At 67.6% G+C, this 25,530-nt stretch overlaps 1 protein-coding gene across 1 annotated transcript; it reads left to right on the forward strand.

Annotated features, from left to right (window-relative positions):
• Positions 1 to 1,127: 1,127 nt before the first annotated feature.
• On the forward strand, positions 1,128 to 22,894 carry PFKL (phosphofructokinase, liver type). The gene is made up of 22 exons (XM_059392474.1): positions 1,128 to 1,273; positions 4,877 to 4,950; positions 7,609 to 7,686; positions 9,493 to 9,682; positions 10,264 to 10,429; positions 10,919 to 10,963; positions 11,271 to 11,379; positions 12,532 to 12,627; positions 13,456 to 13,548; positions 14,790 to 14,915; positions 15,653 to 15,717; positions 16,183 to 16,246; positions 17,341 to 17,487; positions 17,877 to 17,947; positions 18,404 to 18,491; positions 19,218 to 19,370; positions 20,668 to 20,832; positions 21,087 to 21,148; positions 21,376 to 21,487; positions 21,969 to 22,068; positions 22,163 to 22,268; positions 22,481 to 22,894. Exons 1-22 carry the CDS (start codon positions 1,189 to 1,191, stop codon positions 22,626 to 22,628), a joined length of 2,343 nt encoding a protein of 780 aa, XP_059248457.1. The 5' UTR covers positions 1,128 to 1,188; the 3' UTR covers positions 22,629 to 22,894.
• The last annotated feature ends 2,636 nt before the right edge of the window (positions 22,895 to 25,530 follow it).

Raw genomic sequence — 25,530 nt, forward strand, 5'->3', positions numbered from 1 at the left:
GGGAGGAAGCATGCACAGGGGTGGGAAGAGGCGCAGAGGGGGAGGTGGAGGGAAAGCCTCGCAAGCAGACTCCAAGCTGAGCCCAGAGCCTGCCGTGGGGCTCAGCCCTGCCCCGCTGAGATCCCGACCTGAGCTAAAACCGAGATTGGATGCTGGGCCCACTGTGCCACGAGGCACCGGGGCGTGGGCTTCAGGGGTACGGTGCAGAATTGTGAGCAAGTGCCCGTAGGACCGGGGCGCTCCAGGACTCCTCCTGCGGATCGGACCCCTGCCAGCCCTTTGACCAATACCTCCCGGTTTTTCCTACCGCAACGATGGAATCTTTACAGGCCAACCTTTTATCAGAACATAATACAGATAAGGAACACGCACAGAGCAGACACCCCTTGTCACCTATGCGCTCAGGAAATGCAATGTTCCCTGTGTGTGCCAAAACTCCTCGTGGCTAACTGGGCCTTTCCAATCGCCAGTCCTGGGTCAGGGCTCCTACAGGGTGGGTCCCCCCTTTGGGGGTCCCTACTCACAAGAGGGTAGGAAGGTGCCACCACGACTGACCCAGGGACCACGTAAGGTAGAGACCATTGTCCTGACGCCACAGGACGGTGTGCAAGTTTTCCAAGGGTCCCACGGATGTTCACTGAAGCAGGAATGAACGCGTGAAGCCTGGCATGGCGCTTGCTCCCGGCACCCTAACTGAGCACCGCGGCTCTCCGCGGCCCCCGCTGAAGCCTGAAGGCCCTTCCTGGCTGCCTGAACAGGACGGAGGGGAACTTGGGCGCCTGCCACCAACTTCTTGAAAAGCAAAGTTAACGCAGACCGGGCCTAGACCTGCAAATACTTCGCAGGACCTGGCAGGGGACGGACGGTCTGTACGCGCTCGGAACGCTTGGCGGCAGGTGCGGTTGGCCCCCGGACTCGCGGCGCCGCCTGTGCGTCCGCCGCCGCGTTTCTAAATTGAAACAACGCGGCCGGGTCGCTCCGAGGTCGCAGAACCCCTCGCGGTGGCGGTGCCGCCCGGTGTCGTCCAAGCGGGGCCCGGAACCGCCTCGCGGCCGCCCTCTCCGCCCCTGCCCGCGCCCCCGGCCGGTGACCTCACACGTGGCGCGGGGCGGGGACAACGGCGCGGGGCGGGCCCGGCGACAGTGCGCGGCCCCGGCAGGAGCGAGCGCGGCCCGTCTCGGCGCCGCCATGGCCACCGTGGACCTGGAGAAGCTGCGAATGTCCGGGGCCGGTAAGGCCATCGGCGTGCTGACCAGCGGCGGAGATGCGCAAGGTGGGCCGGGGGCGCGGGCGCTTGGCCGGGCGGGGGGACACTGCGGGGGGGTCTGCCTGTCCCTCGGCCCCTCCCGGCGCCCCCGCCCCCCTCGGCCGCGATCCGGGGGGCGCGCGGCGGCCTGCGCTCCAGCCTGCGCCCCCGGTGCCGCTCATCCTGGCCCCGTGCGGGTCCCCCTGTAGGCGCCGGCGCCCTCCCGGCTCCCCGCCGGCGCGCTCGAGCAGCCGGCGGACGTGCCGCCCGCCACGACCTCCGCGCCCCGCCCCCGGCCGCCGGGGGTGTGTCTGCGCGGCCGCGGTGGCCCGGGACGCGCGCGGGTGGCGGCGTCACTCCGGCGCCCTCGCCCCACCCCCCGGCCGGCCGCCCGCCCCCCGTCCCTCTTGCCGGGCCGCACGTGCCAGGACCCCGTTTCCTGGAGCTCACGATGCGCGGAGGTGCCCGGGACTGGGCAGGTGCCCCACTCGCAGGCCCGGGAGCCCCGCTCTTCCTGGTTCGCACCCGCTACCCGGGCCGTCGTGCTTCCCCGAACCTCCGACGCTGCACCCCTTCCCTCTCCTCCTCCACCCCGGCTGGCGGGGCTGGGGCTGGCAGGCGCACCCAGAACAGCCCTTCTGTCTGGGGCCTCGCTGGATCGGGGGAGGTGCGCTGGGTGGGGTTTGGGGAATTTTCCGTGCTCAGACGTGCGCACTCCCTTTGTACAGGCGAAGCCAGCGGTCCGGGGGGCCTGCTCCGTCGGGTGGGGGGGTTCCCCACGCAGGGGCTTGGTCTGGTCCTGAGTGCTGCCCTCCAGTGCCTCTGGCCTGGGGGGCCGCTGCGGCACCGGACTTGCTCAGCCCGCACAGCCCCACTGCACACCCTGACCCCTGCACCCCGGGGTGACCTCAGGTAACCGGAAGGGAGAGCCCTGCAGGGATGGGCCGGGCCTGCCTCCTTCCAGATCAGGAAGCGCAGACACACCCCTCTGCTTCTCTCTCAGGCCCCCCGGCTCCCCATTCCTCCTCCGGAAGCAGGGAAGAGGTGGGAGGAGGAGCCCAGAAGGGTGGAGTTAGCCGCTGTCCGGTGCTGCCCTGCACAGGGGCCATCTTGCAATTTGCCCCCAGCCCTCTGGGCGTGGCCCGGCTGGGTGGGTGGAGGGTCCGGGAGGAAGGGCGCTGCCAGCCCAGCCCGGACAGGTGGGCCACGTGAGAGCAGAGCCTGTGTGAGCGGCGGGAGCTGTCTGATGCGGAGCCAGGGCAGCGGTGGCCTTGGAGGGAAGCTGCAGGGCCTAGCTGGTGTCCTGGGGGCCAGCAGTGGAGCCTTGTGGAGTGTAATTCCTGAACCCAGTCCGTGGGTGCAAGCCCTGGGCTGGCTCGCCCTCTTGCCAGCTCCGCCCCCACGATCTGGCCCAGATGGTGGGTTCTCGGTTTAGGGGTCCCAAAGGCCGAGCTCACAGGGACCTGGTGACGCGTGCCCGTGTAGGTGCCGGGCTGACAGCACTACGGGGAGTGGGGACTTTGGGGTGCACTTCCCGGATGTTACATTCTGCTGTTGTTGGAGTGCGGGAAAAGCACCTCCTCGTGCAGGGAGGGCCAGGCCCCGTCATGGTTGGGCCGTGACCTGCGTGCTGACTTGACCCAAGTGCGTCCCTTGGGGCCATGGTTTCGCCTTCTGGAAACGGGAAGGGGCGAGAGCATCCTTGGCTGGTGGAGGGAAGGTGGCAGGGGAGGACTTGGTGCCCAAGTAACGAGAAGACTAAGAAAGAGTGGGACCTGCCCCCCACTTCTCCCCCAGGTCCCTGCAGGCGGGACTTAGCTCTCGCCCTCCGCGCGTCTTCTCAGCCCACAATTAAAGTTGTTCCCTGAGCCCAGTGTCACCGTGTGACCGCCACTTTCTCACACATTTTTTTTTTGGGGCCGAGGAGGAAAGATTGCGTGAGGACGCGGACCTCAGGCAGAGGTGTGGTTGCTGTCTCTGCACCCACTGCAGCGAGGGTCGAGGGTCCTGGGGGGGTCTGGCAGCTGCGGCTTTCTCGGCTTTCTCGGTTTTCTCGGGCTCGCTCTTGCTCTCCTGACCCCGCCCAGGGCCTGGGGCCTGTGGCTGCCGCCTAGGGTTTATTTTGAGAAAGAAAAGCAGATTAAAGGGAAGTCAAAAGGCTCTTTTAAGAAGCAGCTTACAGTGAGGTTGTGAACAAGGGAAGCCAGGCCTCGGCCGCGTGCCCCAGCAGCTGGCCCGGTGCCGTTCAGTCCTGCTCTGAAAATCACACCGGCCCGGAACGCGGTCTGCACCAGGAGCAGGAGCTCGGGGCCGCCACTCTCCAGGGCCCCAGACAAGCGCACCGCAGGCTCGGGAGATGATCATGACTTCAGGGGTGGCCTGCCCGGTGGCACACACAGCTGGGGGCCACCAGAGAGACCTCCAGTCCCACGGTGGGCGTCGGTCCCTGGCCCCGCCCTCCCCCCCCCCCCCCCCCCCCCCCCCCACCCCGTGCTCTCTGTCCTCACCTCCCGGGCCAGAGCTGGGGCTTGGACCTTGAGCTCACCGTGGGCCCAAAAGGACCTCGCCCTGAGTTGGGAGAGAGTGGAAAGCCTGGGCTGGTGTAGGTCTGGGGGCTGCGGTGGGGCAGGGGGGTTTCCTGCCGTCTCCTCTCCCTTGCCACCCCCCCCCCCCCCCGGCTGGGAGCTGGGCTCCTGCCTCAGGGTCATTCTCTGCTTCTCCCCCTCGGGGGATCGTGAGACGCGATGATTCCTATAGAAACAAGATTCTCTTGCTAAAGTCAAGAACATAAGTGGCCAGTGTGGCCAGCTCAGGTCCCGGGTGGCCTGTGTGCTCTGTCCCCCGCGATGTCTTGGGTGCCCCTGCCCCTGGAACCCCTGGCATTGGACCTCAGCTGTAGGACTCTTGGCTGCTGGGTGGGGACGAGGAGGGGTCGGGCTGCCGCTGCCTTATCCGAGGGGCTCCCGCAGGCCCCCTGCCCTCCCTCTGGGACTCGGGCTTCTCCTCTGTAGAACGGGGATAGTGGGCAGCGTCCCGTCTGCTCTCCGGGGACCCCGTGCCGGGAGCCTGCACGTGGGCGGGGCTGTGTGCTGGGCTCCTGCTCAGGTGCTCCACGCAGCCTGTGACCTGCCCTGTCCCCCCGGGCCCTGCCTTCTAGGCTGCAGACCTGAGAGACTTGTGTAACCAGGGCAGGGGCCTAGAGTCCTCACGTCGGGGCCCCAGGTGGAGCGCACATGCGGTGAGGGACCCTGGAAGCCATGTGCTCCTGCAGGACGCCGGAGCAAGAGGCCCTGCCTGCCTACCCCAGCTCAGGGGGACCAGAGGGCAGGGGCTCAGGGGTGTGTCGGGGGGGGGTCTGCCGAGTGGCCTGTGTGGGAGTGGATGCGGCCATGAAGGGTCCAGAACGTTCACACTCACCTGGTCCCTGGCTTGGGTTCTGCTTTAACCCCAGGGGCCCCTTCTTTCTGATGCTCCGGAGCTCAGAGCCCGCCGGTGGTTCACCTGCGCCTGGCCAGCCCCCCCGCGGTGGGACCCCGAACTCCCAGCTCGGTGCCCCCCGAGACGCAGGGGGGTCCCGGGTCCCGACCTGTGTGTGCCTCCGCTGATGGGTGTTGCCCCGACCTCTTGCAGGTATGAACGCGGCTGTCAGAGCTGTGACGCGCATGGGCATTTACGTGGGAGCCAAAGTCTTCCTCATCTACGAGGTAAGGCGTGGGGTGGCTCTCGGACCCCCACAGGGGTCTGGGCCAGCTGTGCGCCGGGGCCAGCGTGTCGGGGGGAGGACGGGCCCCTGACCATGGCTCACGGTTCAGAGCAGGGATGGGGCCGTGGAGGCCGGTCACGACATGATGGATGGGGAGGGGCTGGGCCCCGGCTCTGGGGTGCAGGTGTCGGGCCCACCCTGGGTGCTTGTGGGGAGGGCCGTGGCCCTTGAGGTGCAGGATGGGGGGAGGCTGGGGGGAGGCTGTGGCCCTCGGAGGCCCGGGACCTCATCCCCACTCGTCTTTCCAGCCCCGTCCTCGGACCCCGGCCCTCCTGCCCCCTTCAGCACGCAGGGGGCAGACGGTGTCCCGAGTGCCCGTAGTGACAGAGGAGCGCGCCGGCGCTCTCGCTCTGTCGTGTTCCTTCGCCTTGCCCCCACCCCACCCCCATCCCTGTCTCGGTTTGAGGCTCACCCTCCAGCCTGCGGGTGCTCACGGCCACACGGGGCACCGGCTCGCACAGGGAATGTTGCCTTGTGGTTTTTGGCTGTTGTGTTACTTTGTTTTCACTTTTTACATAAACTGTAATGAGTTTCCTGGCCTCCCTCCCCTGCCTTTGGGCTGCTGGTGCGGATGTCTGGGGGTGTCTGAGTACGAGAACCAGCGAGCAGGTGGGCAGGCCTCCCTCTGCAGACCAGGCTGGCAGAGTCTCAGGAGCTGGGCGGTGGGGGGCCCACACCGGTAATGGTCTAGAACCTTCTAGGGGACAGGGAAGAGTCTCCAGGGACTGGCAGTTTCCATGGACAGGGAGGGCTGGGTCCTGCCCGGGCTCCCCGAGCCGGTATACATGGGACAGGTGTGTCTTCCCTTCCGTGAGTGTGACCTCTGTTTCTTCGGCTAAGCGGGGATGTTTGGGCACATAAGCCCTTGCAACATGGTGAGTGATGGCACGTGTCACAGTCCCGAAACCCGGAAGGTCGGAATTGGCCCAGGAGCCAACACCGGACCTCGGGGCTCAGAGGTGACACAGGGAGCTGCGCAGGGCTGGGCCTGCGTGAGGGCTGGAGAGGGTGGAGCGTTGGGGGCAGAGGGGCAGGGCGACACAGTGGGTAGAGGTATGCAGAGACATTCTAGAAGTTTCCAAGGCTAGACTGACTCCAGCTGAGCGGCCCAGCCACAGCCGTGTCTCCGGGGACGCAGGGTGCACAGTGGGGCAGGGGCCGGCACCGAGCTTGGGCTCTGCGCCCAGTTCTGGGCTTCCGCGGGCGGGGAGCTGCCTGTTTGCGGCTGCCTGCCCCGGGCAGTGCTAGCTGTGGGTTTTCAGGTCGTTTTCTTGCTTTTTTTGGTACCTGGGTTGGGGGGGAGGGGCTGGCTTCTGTCCTAGCGGCAGAAAATTCCTGAGGGAGATGGGGGAGGGGAGGGGGGGAAAGGGAGGGTCCTGACCTAACCTAAGTGGAAGAAAGCAGCCTGGTGGTCCCTCAGGTCCCCTTGTGGCCCAGAGAGCCTTGTCCAGTTCTGGTTCTTGGCTCCTGACCCCACCCCCGGCGCCAGGAGTGGGAGGCCCCACAAGCCCAGGCGATGGACAGCAAGGGTGAACCCCGAGGGGAGGAGGCAGAGTGTGGAGCAGATACGCAGAGCCAAACTGGGCTCCCGCCCCAGGCAGGACAGTGGCTCATTCCCTGTGTCCCTGGGGGGGCCCAGAAGGCTGTAGGAAGGAGGTGGCCCTGCTCTCAGCGTGGTGGTGCCGTGTCTTTCCACTGTTCATCAACGCACATGACCTGTGTCCAGACCCTGTGAAAAAACCCTGCAGTTCGGGAGGGCTGGGCCGTGTGGCGGGGAAATGGGCAAGAAGCTGGAACCCACCTCCTCCCAGAGGCCGTCCAGGTAGCTGACGTCCCGGGGAGTCCCAGTACAGCCACCGCAGGCACTGCCACACCATCGGAATGGAGCCTGGCATGGCCCAGCGCTGCGGGGGCAAGTGCCCGACCCCCGGCCTCTTCGCCGCTTGGCGGGGCGGTGGCCGTGAGCGCACAGGGTGGTGCAGCGACCCCGGAGCATCACTCGGACACAGCTAAGACCTGTGTGTGTCCCTAGCAGCAGCATTTGTAAACCTCGAGCTGGAGACCGCCCGCATGGCCCCCGTCGTGGACAGATCACAAGCCCATGGGACTGTGGGCTGACCAGGGCACAGCAGCGGCCACACACCCCTGCACGTGGCTTGTGGGCCTCTCAGACCCCGGGCTGAGCCAGACACAAGGAGCAGACCCTCGGGCTGTCTTTCGTGTGGCCTGTCGGTAGTCCTAGGAGGCAGGACAGCAGCGTCTTCGGTGGGAGGCTCCTGGGCAGAGGGACGCTGGGTGCTGGGCCGGTTACATTTCTGGTCTCGGTGACTCGGCGCGCGTGGCCCCGGAGCTCCTCAAGCCGGCCACCTGCCCCGGAGCTCCTCAAGCCGGCCACCTCTGTCGCGTGTCCGTTCTGTAGGAAATAGGCTTGCCAACCCTGCAGAAGGTCTTCTGGAAGGGCCAGTGGGGGGCCCTGGGCTTGGGGAGCCTTGGCGGCCAGGACCTTCCAGTCAGATGGGGTCTGGGGAGGATGTTCCGGGCCCTGCTCCCTGCCGGCGGTGCTGTGCGCGCTGGGCTCATGCCTGTCCCCCGGTTCCAGGGCTATGAGGGCCTCGTGGAAGGCGGCGAGAACATCAAGCAGGCCAACTGGCTCAGCGTCTCCAACATCATTCAGCTGGTAAGGCTTGCGCGGGGCGGCCCCGTCGTGCCCAAGGGCGTGTGCTCTGTGCACACCCACACGTGCACACGTGCAGAAACGCACACGAACACCGTCCCGCAGCGGGCGGGCTCCAGGCTGACCTGGCCAGCGGCTGCTCCAGGGTGCTGGGGACAGGATGGCTCTGGAAGGTCCCTGCTCCGAGATCGCTCTGGGTCTTCAGCGAAGGGTGGGGAGGGAGGACAGGCCCCGCTGGGAAAGGTGTGCCACGGCCCCCGAGCGGCCTCTGCCACCCTCCAGCTCCGGCTCCTCATGCCAGGCTTCCCGGGCACCGAGGCAGCGGGCAAGCCGGCGTCTACAATGACACGGACAGAGCACCCCGCTTGGGCCGGGGGTCCTGAGCAGAGGTGGTCTTGGGACCTCGTCCGCCCCCAGAGCCGGGTTGTGTGGGCACTCGTCACCTGTTTGTCCTGCCAGTGGCAGATGCCTGTGTGCTCAGGTGGCAGGTGGCCGGCCATCGCGTGAGCCACCAGGCGGTCAGCAAGGGCAGTGGGGGGCCAAGAGCCAGACCCTGGTGCCGAGCGCGGCCCACCCCTCCTGCCCAGGGCGGGCGTTCCGATGGAGCTCGCTCCCCCAGGTGCCGTGGGGGCCACTTTGTCGTCCTTGTGGTGGTCAGTCCCTGGGGACGTGGATGAGCCTCCTTCTGGGGCTTCACCAGACACCGGCCCTCTGCCAGCCCGGCCGTGTCCTGGGCTGGGGCTGTGGCTTGGTCGTAGACCTTGTCCTCCACCCCAGGGGTCTAGGGAGGGCGTCCCATAGGCCTTAGACCCCGATCGGGCCATTTACTCTGCCCTAACCCTGTGTGTGAGGACGCCCATGGCTTCTGTTCTGAGCGAGTGGCCCTGGGGACGGGGCTTTAGGCCGAGCACTAAGCTGGGCTGTGGAGCAGCGTCGAAGATAAGGCAGGGGGAGGGGGGAGCCCAGAGCACAGAGGCGGGGGGGCAGGGGGATCGAGGGAGGAGGCGACAGAGGGGCAGGACAGAGAAGGAGGGACAGGAGGGGACAGATGGGCAGAGGGCGCCAGAGGGGCTCCTGGGAGGAAAGCTGAGCATTTGCAGGCGCCGCTGGGAGGCGCTTTGCCATCCCTGTCTCTGCCGGAGGCACCCAGGGGGCAGAGGAAGGATTTGGTCTTTGCCCTCAGGGCAGTGCTGCTCCGCCAGCCCCTGTAAGTCTGGGGCCCAGGCCGGCCTGGTGGGTCTCACAAGCCCGTGGTAGGACACGGGGCACCCTGCTGTCCGGATCTGGCCGGAACACAGTGGGCTCGCAGGTGCGTGCCCTGAGCCACATCCCGGGGGTGCCCCTGACCCATGCCGGCCGGGGTTGCGCTGATGAAGACATGCTTTTGCAGCTGACGGAGCTCCTTGTGTTTGTGGCTGCAGTGTGTGTGCATGCGCGTCTGTGTGTCTGCATCTCTGCGTGTGCACGTGTGTGTGCACACCTACATCTCTGCGTGTCTGTGCACGTGTGTGTGTGGTTGTGTGTGCACATCTGTGTCTCTGTGTGCGTCTGTGTATGCATGTGCGCGGGTCAGATTTCGGAGCCTTCCCTCCCCACCACCTTGAATGTGCGGAGCCTGGCATGTAGCTTGCTTCTCCGGCTCGTGAGAGCAGGGAGGACCCTGGGAGGTGGGGCCTCTGCCCTGGCTTCCAGAGAAGCCCTTGGACTCGTCCGTCTCTCCTGGTTCTGCGAGATCCAGCAACCCCTCGCTGCCTGTCCTGGGGTCCCCCGGTGTCCCCGCGCACCCCAAGGGCTGTGTCATCTGTGCAGGGCGGCACCATCATCGGCAGTGCGCGCTGCAAGGCCTTCACCACTCGGGAGGGCCGGCGGGCGGCGGCTTACAACCTGGTGCAGCGCGGCATCACCAACCTGTGCGTCATCGGCGGCGACGGCAGCCTCACGGGCGCCAACATCTTCCGCAACGAGTGGGGCAGCCTGCTGGAGGAGCTGGTGGCCGCAGGTGGGTCTGGGGCCCGGCACGGAGCGGCCGGGGTTGCGGGAACAGGCGGGGCGAGGCCATGAGGCCGTGAATCGGCGGGAGGTGTCTCGCCGCTGGCGGAGAGCGGTGGGCCCGGCGCAGCCCAAGGTCAGGGCATTGCAGGCCTTCTGGCCACTAGTGAGGACGTCCGTGTGTGAGCCCAAGGCCTCTGGGGACGCGGCGCTGGGGATCTGCAGGCAGCGCCTGTGCTTCTGGGCATGGACAGCCGTTTCCCGGTGACACCCTGGGCTGTGTGTACACGGCCTGTCCATAACTGATGCCCGGACGTGGGTTCTGGACCTTGTCAGCTTGAGGATGTGGAGCCCCAAGATTGCCGGTCCAATGTTGACTTACTTAGCCCTTCTGGGACCTGGAGAGCAGGGGTGCCGTCTCCTAGCCTCCCCGGGAGGCCTCGCAGGACCAGCCTCTGCCGTTCACCGCCACAGCCCTGCTGCAGGACCCGGAGACTAGGCGGGGGACCTGCGCGGGATGGGGGGCCCTGCGGCTGGGGGGCTGGGTGTGGGTGCCCCGGGGCCGGGGCCTCATGCTGGCCGCTCGCCCAGGCAAGATCTCGGAGAGCACGGCGCAGACGTACTCACACCTGAGCATCGCGGGGCTGGTGGGCTCCATCGACAACGACTTCTGCGGCACCGACATGACCATCGGCACAGACTCGGCCCTGCACCGCATCATGGAGGTCATCGACGCCATCACCACCACGGCCCAGAGGTGAGCGAGGCCGCGCACCCCCCCCCCCTCGGGGCAGGCGGCTCCGGGGCTGAGGCTGCAGTTCTGCGGGGTCTGCGGGGGCCCCGGCTTTGCACGCGGTCTCTGTGAGGCTGCCTGGCGACCCTGGGGTGGGGTGCACCCCTCGGGGGCGTGCAGACTCCTGGCCAGGGACGGTCAGGCCCAGGGAAGGTGAGGGGCCCAGAGCAGTGAGGGCAGATCTGTGGAAACCAGCCCAGAGGCGGGTGAACTCAGGCATGGGTGGCCTTTAGGAAGAGACCCAGCCGCCCTGGGTGTGGGTCTGTCCTTGGGCTGCTTCTGAGTCAGCTGGGTCGCTGGGGCATTTCTAGGGGAGGGCTGGGGCAGTGGGCAGCGTGGCCGTGGGCAGCGTGGCCCTGCTCCCGTGCCCCGCGGCCGTTCTGCGGGGCCAGGCCGTGCACGCAGCTCACTGTGGCGCGTACGGACGCCTTCCACCCTGTTCTGTGTCCACAGCCACCAGAGGACCTTTGTGCTGGAGGTGATGGGACGGCACTGCGGGTAAGGGGGCTGCCGCTGTTCGCGGGGGACGGGCTGCCACCGTTCGCGGGGGATGGGCTGCCACGGTTCGCAGGGGACGGGCTGCCGCCATTCGCGGGGGACGGGCTGCCGGGGAGCAGGAGTCGGGGTGAGGCGCGTAGCAGGTGCTGGCTTCCTGCCCGAGGGGTGAGAGTTCGAGGCGTGATGAGTCCCGGTCTGGAGGCTGGATGAGGCTCCGAGCTGTACCTCCCCGGGCCCCGGAGTTTGGACCGTGGTGCTGGGCTACACCCGGCCACCCCCGGCAGCGCCCAACCCTCCGCTCTCCTAGGTACCTGGCCCTGGTGTCCGCCCTGGCCTCGGGGGCCGACTGGCTGTTCATCCCCGAGGCTCCACCTGAGGACGGCTGGGAGTACTTGATGTGTGAGCGGCTGGGTGAGGTGAGCGACTGTCCTGTCCCGGAGGGTCCTTCCACGAGCCCTGTGTCAGCACAGGACCGGTGTCCCCAGGGCGCGTCCCCGGGTAGAGAAGGCAGAGGATAAAGCTTGGGACACTGCGCCAGGCTCCGCTTTTTGGGGTCAGTGCTGACATGGGGAGGGAGCGGGTCACGGTCGTGCTGGCTTCCTGGGGGCCATGGCCACTGAGCCTGGGCCAGGGGAAGTGGCCTTCTGAAGACGGGTGGACGGGACACGGGCAGTGACCCCAGCGGTGAGGCCCCAAGCAGGCTGTCGGGGCAGGAGAGGGCGGAGAGGCGGCTGGGGGCTGAGGCCTGGTCCGGGGAACAAGCGGAGTATTTGGGAGTATCTGGGCCCCCCGGGATGGAGTCGGGGTGCCGATGAGGAGCGGGTAGACCCTTGCCCTGTGGATGCCCAAGGTGTCCAACCTAGGTTGGCCCCTCAGCCAGCCCGGGGCTCAGTGGTGCCCAGGAGGGCCCCAGGGTGGGGAGGGTGCCTTCAGATCAAGGGGCTGTGGTCGGGACTTCAGGCGGGGGGACCCCTGAAGTAGAGCCGTGAAGTTCACACTCAGGCTGGGGCTGTGCCCCAGGGTGAGCACCGAGGCTGCCCGGGGGCATGGCCCTGTCTTCAGTTCCGTCGCCCTCGGAGAGACGGGTGGGCCCGGGGCGGCGCTCCGTGTCCCTTCCCCACGGATGGGGGAGGCGTCCATCCTGTCCACTGCCCACGCTGCCCGCCACTGTGCTGCATCTCTGCCCAGTCCCAGTGAGGCCCCGGGCAGGGCCTGGCCAAAGGCCCATGTTCTGTCCGTGCGTGGAGTCCTTTCCTTTAGTGGGGCCCGTGGCCTTGACCCTGCGGAGTGGGGCTCAGTAGCATGGTCCCTGGCTGACCTTGGCCTCGGCTCCCTCACTGCGAACGCGGGGCCGGGCCTTTCCGGCTCCCGGCTCTGAGGGCGCCCCCCTCCCCTGCTGTCCCCAACCCCCCGCTCCCCAGCCTGTCCCCACCCCCAGGAGGGCCCCCACCCCGGCTGGTGTGGACTGCGGGCCCCGGAGCGTGGACCCCAGGGAGGGCGTGGGTTGCTGCGGGTCGGGGGCCGGCGTCTGCGGGTGACGGCCGGGCCCCGGGGCCTCTCTGCTGCAGACGCGGAGCCGGGGGTCCCGACTCAACATCATCATCATCGCCGAGGGCGCCATCGACCGCCACGGGAAGCCCATCTCCTCCCGCTACGTGAAGGACGTGAGTTTTGGGGGGGGCTGGGTGACGTGGGCTGGGTGAGGCTTCGGTGGGGGTGGCCCCTTATCTCCAGTCCTCAAGGGCTCTAGCTGGGGCCCGCGGACAGAGGGTGCTTCCTCGTTCCCAACGATAGCCAGATGTGGGGCGGGCACGCCGGGGCTCCCTGAGTCGGCTGGCCCCCGAGGCCGAGGGGCCCCACATCTGCTGGGAGCACCCCCCCAGCTTCTTGTCTCCAATCAGAACGTGTTCCCTGCAGGGCAGGTCCACCCCCATCCCGGAGGCCAAGTCCTGGCCCCCAGCAACATCCCCGTGACCGGGCCCTTGCCCCTGCTGGCCCTTTGGTGACCGTGACCCCCACCGAGTGCAGGACTCAACAGCCAAAAAACTGACTCTGGAGTGGGGAGGGGCTTCCGTATGACCTCCAGCCACCCGCTACACCCCACCCCAGGGCCCTGGTCCCCGGCCTCTTGAGTGGGCACAGGCCCCAGGAGCCTCTGTGTTCCCTTTCATGGGCCGTCCAGCTTCTGTGTCCCCACCGAGTCTGCGCTCAGGGCCCAGAGCTATTAGGCCTGGGGGATCCTGACCCGAGGGGCTAGACCATGGCCACAGGCTGCGGGGACACGGCCACGCACAGCCACAAGGGAAACGCCGACGGTCACACGGCGGCTGTACACCCAAACTCACACTGTGGGAACGGAGCTGGCACTGCGGGGACCCCGGGGGCATGGACACCCTGACATCCCTGAGGATGGGGAGCGGCGAGGACCGGGGCTGGGGGCCTGTGGGGCGGGCACTGACCCCGAGGACCCCCTCCTCTCTCCCGATGAGCAGCTGGTGGTCCAGAGGCTGGGCTTTGACACGCGTGTGACTGTGCTAGGCCACGTGCAGAGGGGAGGGACCCCTTCGGCGTTCGACCGCATCCTGGTAGGTGGGGCTGGGCTCTGGCCCTGGGTGTGTGCGCTGGGCGAGTGTGGTGGGCAGGGCCTAGCCGCTGCTGGTCTCAGGGACCGAGGCGTGGCCCCTCCGTTTCTCTCTGTGGCGAGCAATGTGGGCCTGGGGTCCCATCCCCACCCCATACCTCAGCAACCTTGGTGCCAGCCCCTCCGCGGTGGCCCTTGGCAGGTCTCTAGGAAGAGAGGGGGTGCACAGGGGCGAGGCGCACGGCTCAGCCCTGCTAGGGTCTGATGTCGGGTGGTCTAAGCCCGGCACCATCGCTCCTAGGGTCTGGGGGTGCAGAGGCCTGGACTGCGGCCTGAACACCGTCGCTGTCCTGATCCCTGCTGGGTTCCCCGGTCCTCTGCCAAGTGGGAATCCTGTGCCACCAAATGGGGACAGGGTCAGGGGCCCAGAAAGGCCCCATGGATGGTAAAGTGCCCACCTATGGGGGCTGGTCACCCTGGGCCTGGGGCCCGCGGCGAGCTGCACCTGCCTTCCCCGGGAGGCCCCGGTGTGGTGTCTCCCTGCCGCCACCCCCCAGTCAGTCCCACACGGAGCAGCGGGGACACTGACCCACCCGGCTGGGCGCTTTCTGCCCCCGCCCCCCGACCACGTGAGACTACAGGGGTGAGGTCAGGAGAGCCCCCTGAGGGTTTCCGGACGGCAGGGCTGCCCGTCCACTGAGCCTGGGGGCAGAGATGGGGACGGCTCCGGGTCTCCCGTCCACCCCGCAAGAGAACGGATGGGGCTGCCGGTGTGAGGGGCCGGTGGCAGACGTGAGACGCCTGGGTCAGTCTGGGGGCAGGTCGAGCAGCAGCATTTTGTGCTGCTCCTGAGCCCCTGCCCCCAGGGCCACCCCTGCACACCGCGGGTGGCACCGTCGGCGAAGAGCCCAAGCTCAGGGACCCCGATTCCCCCTAGTGAGCTGCCCCAGCTTCCGTCAGGCTGTGCCTGTCGGTGGGCCGAGCCTTCCTCGTAGGGCTGTCTGAGCCCCTAGAGGGGCTCTTGTGCGTGGTGGTTGCGTGAGGTCAGTTCCGGTACCACCTGTTCTAGAAGCTTCGACCGTGTGTGTGTGTGTGTGTGTGTGTCGGAGGCAGGACCCTGAGGCTGAGGGTGCAGAGACCTGGGGTGCATGGTGTGGGCCCAGAGCCGAGAAGGGTCATGTGCACATGGCTTGTTGGGGGGGTGGTGCCCCTGCTTGAGAGCCGCCCGCCCCTGTCCCCGCTCAGAGCAGCAAGATGGGCATGGAGGCTGTCATGGCGCTGCTGGAGGCCACGCCGGACACGCAGGCCTGCGTGGTCAGCCTGTCGGGGAACCAGTCCGTGCGGCTGCCCCTCATGGAGTGTGTGCAGGTGGTAAGTACTGGTCTGCCCGGGGCGGGCCGGGCGGGGAGGCCCAGGGAGATGCCCTGCTCTGCGCTGCCGGCCCCTTGCCCACAGCCCCCCTGGTCCTCCCCGGGGCCTCTGAGGGGCCCCCACCCAGCGGGCCCAGGCCCAGGCCCCTCCCCACCCCGTCGCCCTTGGGGTCCTGCTGCTGCTGTTACCTGCGGCCCCCTCCTGTCCTGGCCGCAGTCCTCGGGTCGGAGAGGGGGGCGGGAGCATGTCCCCGAGGTGGGACGAGCCCGAGAGAGGAATGGGAGCTGCAGAGCAGGGGTGGCGGGTCGCGAGTCTCCTGGAGCTTCGTCCCTGGCCTGACCTGGGCTGGGCAGGGGAGGGGTTTGAGGTAGGCTGGCAGTGGGGGCAGTGGGTGGCCAGAGCCACTGTGTGAACTCTGCAGACGTTGGGGGGACACTTGGCGAGGCTCGGGGGGGGCAGAGGGAGTGGGGACGCTGGCCCTGGTCTGCAGGTGGCAGGAGAGTCCCGGGGGCCTGGTGGGGCCCCAGGGAGCTGAGGGACGGGGAAGACCTGGGGGCCACCCGGTCTCAGCCGGCTCTCCCGACTGCGGCCTTGACAGTGACCGTGGCCCGGCAGGTGCAGGACAGGCCACCAAGTGGGGCGGGCACCGTGCGTGTGCACGTGTGTGTGTGCACGTGTGTGTGTGCGTGTGCGTGTGCGCCAGCCTCCTCCAGCCTGTGCTTCTCGTCCCCGTTAAGACAAAGGAGGTGCAAAAGGCCATGGACGAGAAGAGGTTCGACGAGGCCATCCAGCTCCGCGGCAGGTGAGGGCCTCGCGGGTCCTGGAGCCGGAGTGGCTGTCTGGTCGCTGGGCCCACCGCGCACCCCTGCATGGCTCGCACATGGCTGTGCCTGCAGAGGTGAAGCTGCGCATCTCTCCCGAGACTCTTCCTGCTGAGCGTGTGGCCAAGCATTGTGGAGTGGAACAGCAGGAACGGGGGCTCAGCGGTCCCTGTGACTGGGAAGCAGACAGGCCGTGGGGTGGACGGGAGCTGCCTGCAGGGCAGAGGAGAGAGGGTGGCCCGGGTGGGGTCTGTCCATAGAAGGAGGTGGTGGGGGCAGGCCTGGAGGGGCTGGGGGGAACTGGACCTTTAGCTCTGACTTCCCTGGCCGCGCCTCCTGCCGGCTCCGAGCTGCCCACCCGCCCGGCTGGGTGCAGGGCGCTTGCTTGGCTGAGGGGTGAGGCCGAGGGCTGCGGGCTGCACGGCGCAGACTGGCTTCCTTTGCAGGAGCTTTGAGAACAACTGGAACATTTACAAGCTGCTTGCGCACCAGAAACTCTCCAAAGAGAAGGTGAGGTCACTCACCGCCACCGCTTCCGCGAGCCTGGCCCGCTGCTGGGGTCTGCCCCGGCTCTGCCTGTGGGTTGGGGTCCACCCTGGGGGCCCGTGTGCCCACGCCTGTCTGGGTTCTGAGCTGTGAGCCGAGAGGCTTGACCAGCAGGTCCCAGACAGCCGGTGTCTGGGCCTGGAGGTGACCTTGGCCGCTTGCTTAGCCAACAGCTGAAGGAAGTTAAGTCAGGTCCGGGGGTTTAAGTCAGGACAGAAGGAATCTAAAATAGCTAATAGTCTCATGGCGTGGGCTTTCTCCAAAACATGTTCTGATGCTCCGGGGACGAGGAAGGGGTCCCGTGGAGACCGTCCTAGACCACGGGATCCCGGCCCCCATTCGTCCCGGGTCTGGTCAGGGAGGGATCGGCCGCACCTGCGCGCCAGCCGAGTGGTCTCCCCGCCTGGAACCGCTGCAGGGGGACCGAGTCTGGGCGGCAGGGCTGTGTTGCCAGGACCCACGAGAGCCACGCTGCCTGGAGAGCTGCTGGCCGGCCACATGTGGCCATGGAGCACTAGGGACGCGGTGCCCGGCGGGGTGGGCTGTGTGTGCCTGGCATGTGCCAGACTCCGGGCACACGGTCAGGAAGCTGGCCGCTGGGAGTTGGTTGAGGTGACATTGGTTCGTCAGGTTAAGCCAACCGTGCTCCTAAAGCTAGTGTCACCTGCTTCTTTGCACTTTTAACGTGGCTCCTGGAAAACTTCCGTGACATCCGTGGCTGCCTTTGCTGTGCGTCTGTGCTGCTCGCCCTGCGCATGGGGCACCAGCTGCCCTGAGCCCAGAGTGGGGGGTGATGGCTGGAAGCTTCTAGATAGGCTCTGATGCCGGCTGGCGCCTGCACCGCTGTCCCCACTGCCGCGCTTGGCTGGGAGCCCCCACTGTCCCACGGAAGCCGGTAGCTGCGGTCCGGCGGGTCCCCTCACCACGCTGGGTCTGGCCCTGAGGCTTGCGAGACCCGGGCCCGGTGCCGGGAGACGCGCTCTTGCTGACCTCTGTCTGGCTCCGCCAGTTCCTTCCCAGCCCTGTGCTCACCTTCCTGTCCCCTCTCCTTCTCGAAGACCAACTTCTCTCTGGCCATCCTGAACGTGGGCGCCCCGGCGGCCGGCATGAACGCGGCGGTGCGCTCGGCCGTGCGGTCCGGCATCTCCCAGGGCCACACGGTGTACGTCGTGCACGATGGCTTTGAGGGACTGGCCAAGGGTCAGGTAGGTGTGGCCGTGCGGGCGCGGTGGCATGTGTGGGAGTCGTGTGACCGCCCCCAGCTTGCTCACAGAGAACAAGGACTGTGCCTTTCGAACAAGGCACAAAGTCAGGGTGATGGCCCCGGTCGGGTCCCTGAAGAAGGCAGCGGGGAAGGTCCTCGGGAGAGGGTTAGCTCCCCCGGTGGGGCCCCAGACCGCGTCTGGTCCTCGGGAGAGGGTTAGCTCCCTCGGTGGGGCCCCAGACCGCGTCTGGCCTGCAGTGCCCTACTCAGTGCCCGGCACAGCCCGCTGGTCCCGCGTGGATGGGCTCGCACTGAGCATGGGCCCGTCGCCTGAGGAGGAAGGGTGCCCGGCCTGTCCCCTGAGGCTGCACCTCCCCCGCTTCCCCGCAGGTGCAAGAAGTGAGTTGGCACGACGTGGCCGGCTGGCTGGGCCGGGGCGGCTCCATGCTGGGGACCAAGAGGTGAGCTGCTGGCTGAGGGCCCGGGCTCCCTGGCCACCGTGGGCGGCTGGGGGAGGGACACACAGGTGGCTGCAAGGGGACGCTCGCCCCGTGGCCGGGAACTGAGTCCCGACTTCTGGCTGGTGGACCTCCTGCCTGCCCCTTCGTGGCTGAGAGCTGACCGAGGTCACCTGTGCAGGGAGAGCTGCCCGGGTGGCCCTGCGCCTGTGGAGGACATCCCGTCGGGCAGGAAGTGGGCTCCGGGGGGCGGGAGACGAGGGTCGCCCCTCCCCCCCAGCAGGGGCTCGGGCCTCTTTGTCCCACGGTGGGCCCCGCACGTCCCCGGTGCCGAGCCTCTTCCACCTCCAACTGGGGACACAGCATGTCGCCCGCGGTCGCCCGCGGCCGGCTGCCGTGTTGGCGGGTCCTCGTAGCCTGCGTGTGGTGCCATGTTCATCTGGTTTTCGTGCGCCGCAGGACGCTGCCCAAGAGCTACCTGGAGAAGATCGTGGAGAACATCCGCGCCCACAACATCCACGCCCTGCTGGTCATCGGCGGCTTCGAGGTGAGGGCCGCGGCGGGGCACCAGCTCGGGGCGGGGACGCCGGAGGGTCGTCCCTGCCGGAAGCCCCGCGTGCGGGGAAGTCCACGGGCCAGCCGCACGCACGGGGCCACGGGCACGGGGTTCAGTGTTGGCTTCACGATGTGCAGATTGACGCGGGCACCGGGTGCTGGTTGGGGGGGGCGGGCGGGGGACGGAGGGGAGCGGCAGGGGAGGCGCAGCAGCTCCTGGTCCGGGGGCGGCCCGGGGTGCCGAGCCCCATGGCCCCCTCGCCTGTTCCCCCTCCCTGCTGTGGCCTTGCCCCGCCTGTGAGCTGGGGTCCCTTGTGCAGCTCCCGGGCGGGGTTCTGAGCATCTCAGCTGCCCGCTGGGGGGACCCGGTGCTCAGGCTCCCTGTAAACGACGCCTGTCTTGCCCTTTCCCGGAGCGGCCCCAGTCCCCTGCCACCGGCACCAGGTGGATGGGGCCACAGCAGGGCGGGTACCTTCTTCCTGTCCTTGGAGTCCAGCTTCCCCGGCTGACGGCCGCACAGCTGGCTGGGTGGGGTGCGCCTGGTCGCGGCCCTGGGGGTGGGAGCAGGTGGGTCCCGCGCCCCCATCCCAGGCACACGGTGGGTCAGCTGGGTGGGAGGGGCGGGGACGCCCGGCCTGGGAGCCCACCTGCCCCTTGCGGCCGCAGCCTAGCCTCACGGGCATCCCTGAGCCCCTGGTGCCCGCCCGTGCACCCCCAGGCCTACGAGGGCGTGCTGCAGCTGGTGGAGGCCCGCGGGCGCTACGAGGAGCTGTGCATTGTCATGTGCGTGGTCCCCGCCACCATCAGCAACAACGTCCCTGGCACCGACTTCAGCCTGGGCTCCGACACCGCGGTCAACGCTGCCATGGAGGTAGGACGCTGCCGCCCCCCATCCCCCGCGTGGGTGGGACGCAGGAGGACACGGCGTGGCCCTGGGAGGGAGGGGCGGCAGGAAGGAAGGCCTCGTGGGTGGCCCGCAGGTCTGTGGGCGGGGCTGATGCCCGTGTGGAGGGGGCCGTGGTCCTGTCCCGTGAGCAGCCACACGTGGGTGTGGGAGAGTCCAGGCCCCTGGTTGGGATGTGGGAGGGTGTGTGCCTGCCCGGAGCTCCGTGGGGGCCTCCCCGGGACTCTCACCCCATCCATGACCCTCCATGAACCCGCTGGGGTCAGCACCTGTATGTGGGGGCGTCTTGGGCTGAGCCGAGCGGCTCCTGTGTGATACTACAGTCAGGAGAAGAGAGAACAAACGAGTCTACAGGGTCCGCTGACCCGGGGAGCCCACGATCTTCACCTCACACCCTGCCATCTCTCCGCCGTGGGCTGCCCGCGGCTCCTTACCAGCACCTGACACGGTCCTGTTTTCTTTGCCTCGATGACGGCAAGAATGGCATTCTGTTTAATTTAGAGTTCTGATTTCGGGTGAAGAGGAACTTTTTCTCTGTTTATTACCCGTTGGAGGATTTTATGGAAAAATTCCCTTTTCCTGTTTTTTGCCCGTTTTTCTCTTGCTGAGTTTTTTATTTGTAATTGCTCTTTACATATGTAGGCTATCGATTCTTTGGCAAACATGAGAGCATTTTCCTCCACTTTGCTGGTTGTCTCTTACTTGGGGTTGAAGCTCGTGGTTCAGCCCCCAGTCACCTGCTGGTCTCTTACTTGGGGTTGAAGCTCGTGGTTCACCTGCTGGTTTCTCTTTTCTCAGATTTTTAATGTTACAATTTCCTTTTCAAACTCTGAAACTTTTGGGTAAGAATTATCCTATGTCACATCGTTGTTGGCACCTACAGAATGTGGGCATCGTGTCACTTGGTCCCCTGTTCCCACAATCCTGTGGCGGCTGGGGTGCGGGCCCCCTGTTCCCGTGACCCCACGGTTCCGCTGACCGCTAAGCAAGGGAAGGCCGGGTGTTTCCCAGGCCCAACGTCAGAGCCTTTTAGCCGCACCCTGGCCTGCACCCAGCAGGTGCTGCTGACTCTCCTGTCTCCCTGCGGGCACAGTGGCCCTGGCTGAGGACCCTGCTTCAGATGGCCCTGTGGAGAGTGTGTGGGAAGGCTGTGACCCCCGGGCACGGCGGGGCACGGGGCCATCCTGGCTTCCGCCCCTCCACAGTGCACTCTGGGGAGCGCCCTGGGGCCCCGGGGAAGGCCCTGACCGCCTCCGTCCTCCAGAGCTGTGACCGCATCAAGCAGTCGGCCTCGGGGACCAAGCGCCGCGTGTTCATCGTGGAGACCATGGGCGGCTACTGCGGCTACCTGGCCACGGTGACCGGCATCGCGGTGGGAGCCGACGCTGCCTATGTCTTCGAGGATCCTTTCAACATCCAAGACTTGAAAGTGAGCTGAGCCCCCAGCCCATCTCCCGCAGCGGACCCCGCAGTGGGGCTGGGTGGGGTTCTGCAGACCCACGCAGCCCCCCTCACCCTGGGTCTACTCTGTGGCCGCCGTGGCCTCCTGGCCCAGCCCTGTCCCTGGGGCCCTGCCAGCAGCTGCAGGCCTCCCCACGGCCCCGGTCACACAAGCTCCAGGACGGTCCCCGGCCACACGGCGGCCGACTCCCTGCTCACCCTTCACGTCCCCCGTCTGCTCAGGCCAACGTGGAGCACATGACGGAGAAGATGAAGACCGACATCCAGCGGGGCCTCGTGCTGCGGTGAGGCTGCTGCGGGCGGGGGTCTGGGCGGGAGGGGGTCTGCCCGAGCCACGGTGGGCTTCGCGACGGGGCTGCGGAGGGGCCGCTGGGCAGAGCCGGGCCGGACGGGCCTCGCCGGGGGCGCCGTGCCCTCTCCCAGAACTGGTCTGTGGCCCGGCAGGGGGTCAGTGTCTGGGACCAGACCCTGGCCGCCTCCCACGTAACTCGGGCCGGGCCCCTCCTTCCAGAAACGAGAAGTGCCACGAACACTACACCACCGAGTTTCTGTACAACCTGTACTCCTCGGAGGGCAAGGGCGTGTTTGACTGTAGGACCAACGTTCTGGGCCACCTGCAGCAGGTACGGCCGCGGCTCCGGGCTCGGCCTCCTCCCGGGGGCATGGCGGGGTGCGGGCCCTTCCTTGTTCACAGCCTCACGCGGCGCCCTGGTCGCAGGCCACGGGCCGCTTCCCGCGCGTGCCCGGATCCCTCGGTGCAGTGAGGGGGGCGAGGCGCCTGTCCCCCGAGTCCTCAGTGCTGAGAAGGGGCCGGCCCGGTCCCCTCCCTCCGGGGGGCCCTGCCAGCAGCCCGAGCTGTGGGCTCCCAGCCCACGTGGGGGCCCCCCTCTCCGGGGGTCTACGCACTCGCCGGGGGTGGGCCCCCAAAGGCCGCCCAGCTGGGGGAGCCCGCCAGCCCCTGGAGGTGGTTCTCGGGCCGGATTCGGGGTGGAGAACGAGGGAGCGGATGGGAAATGGGGTGCGGCGTGGTGGGGCTCCCCTGGCGTCACGGTGGGGCCGGGCTGCTGGCAGTGCCCACCTGTCTCGTCCCCGCTGCGTTTCCAGGGCGGGGCCCCGACCCCCTTTGACCGGAACTATGGGACCAAGCTTGGGGTGAAGGCCATGCTCTGGATGTCGGAGAAGCTGCGGGCCGTCTACCGCAATGGTGCGTGGCGGGACGGGGTGGCGGCCCTGGGCCCGACCTTGCCCTCTGCCAGGACCCAGGGTTCAGGGCCACCAACCAGAGCCTGTGTCCCCAGGGCGGGTGTTTGCCAACGCCCCGGACTCGGCCTGCGTCATCGGCCTGCGGAAGAAGGCGGTGGCCTTCAGCCCCGTCACCGAGCTCAAGAAGGACACGGACTTTGAGTGAGCGCCTCAGAGACAGCGGGGGGCGGCCCTGACCCCGCAGGTGGCCCCGTCCCCATGCCCGGGACCACCCCTGTGCCCCCCTTGCCCAGCTGGCCTGTCCCGGGAGCAGATGCGGGAGGGATGGGGGCGGCCGTGCTCTGGGGCCGGGTCCCGCGGGGGCTGCCGTCCTGCTGTGGCCCCTGAGCCCTGCCCCCCCGCGCCCCCCACAGGCACCGCATGCCCCGGGAGCAGTGGTGGCTGAACCTGCGGCTGATGCTGAAGATGCTGGCCCACTACCGCATCAGCATGGCCGACTACGTGTCCGGGGAGCTGGAGCACGTCACCCGCCGCAGCCTCAGCATCGACAAGGGCTTCTGAGGCCGCCTGTCCTCCCTCCCGGGAGCCTGCGGGCGGCGGCAGGCGGGGGCTGCAGCCTTCTTGGTCCTGGCTGTGCCCCTGCTGTCCGCCAGGCTCTCTGACAGCACTGAGGCCCCTGGATGCCCACCTTCTGGTCTAGGGGGGCGTGGGGGCACCCGTGCGGGGTCACTGCTCCCCGTGGGCCTCGCTGGGCCAGCTGTGTGCGCTGGGCACCATGCAGCGCAGAGCTTGCCACTTTTTCTAGAAATAAAATCCCCCTGACTGTGGAGTGTGGCCGGTCTCTGGGGAGCGGGCCCTGTGGAACCTTCCGGGAGGGTGGGCGTCTGGTGTGGGAGTCCCCAGCCTGTGCACACAGGCCTGGCCTCCCCCAGTCCGGGAAGGGTTTCTGAGCCTGGGTCCGGGCCCTGAGTCTGACCTGGGACAGTCGCCCCCACTGCCTAGACTGGGGTTTCAGAAACAGCCCGAGGTCCTGGGGCAAGCAGCTGATCTGGGAGAGCCCCACAGGGAGACCCTGGGGCCTGGGGGACAGGGGAGGCTGTCAGAAATGTCACGGGGAGCTGAGGGCCCATCCACCACGAGCTGAGGGCCCATCCACCACGAGCTCAGGGAACAGCACGGAGCCTTGCTGTCCAGTGTGCTGGCACCAGGGTCCCCAGGAGGCTGAGCTGGCTCTCGGGGGCACCCCTGTCCCTCCTGAGCTTGCTGCACAACCACTTCTGTTCACCGCATTTGCAAGGACACAGGGCCGGGCTGCTCCTGGTCCGCACTCTTGTCCTCAGCACCTGCAGAGTCTCGGGGACGGGGTGCTGGACCCATGAGGTTTTGTGGGGGAGCCCTTGGCCTTAGGGGGTCATAGGCCATATCGGGGGCTCCTGGCGGGGGGTTCTCCTGATTGAGCCTAGGGACCAGACTGGGGCCCTCTGTCCCTCCAGCTGTCTTCACGTCCCCAAGACTTTGGCAGGATGCCTTGGTCACTCCGGGAGCAGCAGGCTTGGTGGGGGCCAGGCCGGGGGACCATGCCCTCCTCGGGGGGGGGGGGGGGGGGGGCCCTGAGCCTAAAAGCCTTCAGGTCTACTCTGCTTCTGATGAGCGTGGGCGCTCCTGGGGCAGGCCGAGGAGGGGACAGTTCCCCAAGGAAGGGTCCCAAGTGTCTGACCCTCGAGAGACCAGGGACCAGTTCCTGGGTCCCAGAAACTTGAGTATGCCCCTGCATGAGTGCGTGTGTGCACCTCTGTGGCCGCACACATGAGCACGTGTGTGCCTGCGTGCATACGTAGGCATGTGAGTGTGCGCGTGTAACTGTGTGTGCGTGTCTGGACGCACGTGTGCACGTGGGCTGTGTCTGCACAGGTGAGTGCACACGTGCGTGCCTACGCGTGTGCGTGGGGAGGCTGCAGCTCAGAGCTGTGCGTCTGGGCTGGGCCCCCACTGTCCCGACACCCCCTCCCTGCAGCCAGGCCCTGCTCCTCAAGCAAAGGGGGGCTCCCCATCCTGGAGGAGGCCCCGGAGGCCTGGCTGTCCTGGGGCCATCGCAGATTGCGGAGCCGGCGCTGGACCCCAGGCTCAGTGGGCTCTGCCCTCCAGCTGATCTTCGAGGACACTGTATGGGGCCCCCGAAGGTGCCAAAAGCTGGGGTGGTACCAGTCACCTGGCCATAGAGCACTGAGTGTGTCCTCTGCACTGCGCCCAAGGGTCAGGGGCTTGCCACGTGGGGGGCCTCAGCCCAGGGCAGGGCTGCTCTGGCGGATGCGAGATCCCAGGAAGTGGCTTCCACGTTCCCAGAGTGTGTGCGCACGTGGGCCTCTGAACATGACCCGGGGAGGCTCTGGACAGACGCTGGAGACTTCCTGATCCACCGTATGGACACCGTGCGGAGTCTGCTGTGGGGCCAGTGGCCCAAAGACGCAGCCAAAGCCTTGACGAGTCTGCCCGTGAACCCAAACTCACACAACGTGGAAGGGAGGGCGCCCACGGTGGGTCCCTGCTGTGCGGAGATTGGGGGGGCAGCTGGGGCAGGCAGCTGGCTGGGCCAGGAGAGGGCTGCGGGCTGAGGGTGCTCCCTGATTAGACCAGGCCCACCCAGGCAAATCTCCCTTCTGATTCACTGAAGCAGCTGGTTAGGGACTTTGAGTGACATCTGTGAACATCCGTGAAGCTCCTTCACTTCGGCCATATGTGCAGAGTATGCATCACGTTCCCAGCACCCCCCACTTGGGGGTGGAGGTCATATGGGGTCTGGGACCTAGGGGCCACCTGAGAAGCCCACAGACAGCAAGCCCTGCCCTCATGTGTAGGAAAGCATGTGCTGAGCTGGGGGTCTGAGGCCAGAGTCAGGCCTCGGGACCGTGGCTGAGGAAGGGGTGCTGGAGGCCCCGGGAATGTGGTGAACTAGGTGGCAGCCATCGCCCGCTGGTCGCCTGAGACTGGGGCAGGGTCCCGGGAGGGGCTGGGGGGCAGTCTGCTGCAGGGTGCGGCACAGGGGAGGTGTCTACACAGCCCGGAGCACAGCGCTGGCACTCCACCTGCCTCGGGAGGCAGCCCTGCCCCACAGCCCCCCCAGCCCCTGTTCAGCCCCGTGGGCTGAGGCTGGCCTGCTCTCCGCCCAGAGGGCTGTCCCCACAGCGCAGGGCGGCCCTGGAGGGCAGCTCCCCTGAAGCCACTGTCCCTTGTGTGAAGGCGGCTGTGTCCCCAGGGCAAGCTGGCTGCCGGCGGCTCTGGGACACAGGTGGCCACGGTGCGCCGTCCTGTCCCTTCATCGCTGCGTGTCCTGCCGCTCTGCGCGGGCTGTCTCAGGCCCTGGGGACACGGGTGCTTCTGCAAGCTTTGCAGGGAACGAAGCTCACAAGTAAATCTTACCAGGGTTCCCAGGCCCTGAGAAGCATCTGCTGAAGCAGGAGGCCCC

The sequence above is a fragment of the Mustela nigripes genome, chromosome 2 (genome assembly GCF_022355385.1).
Source record: "Mustela nigripes isolate SB6536 chromosome 2, MUSNIG.SB6536, whole genome shotgun sequence".
NCBI classification, from domain to species: domain Eukaryota; kingdom Metazoa; phylum Chordata; class Mammalia; order Carnivora; family Mustelidae; genus Mustela; species Mustela nigripes.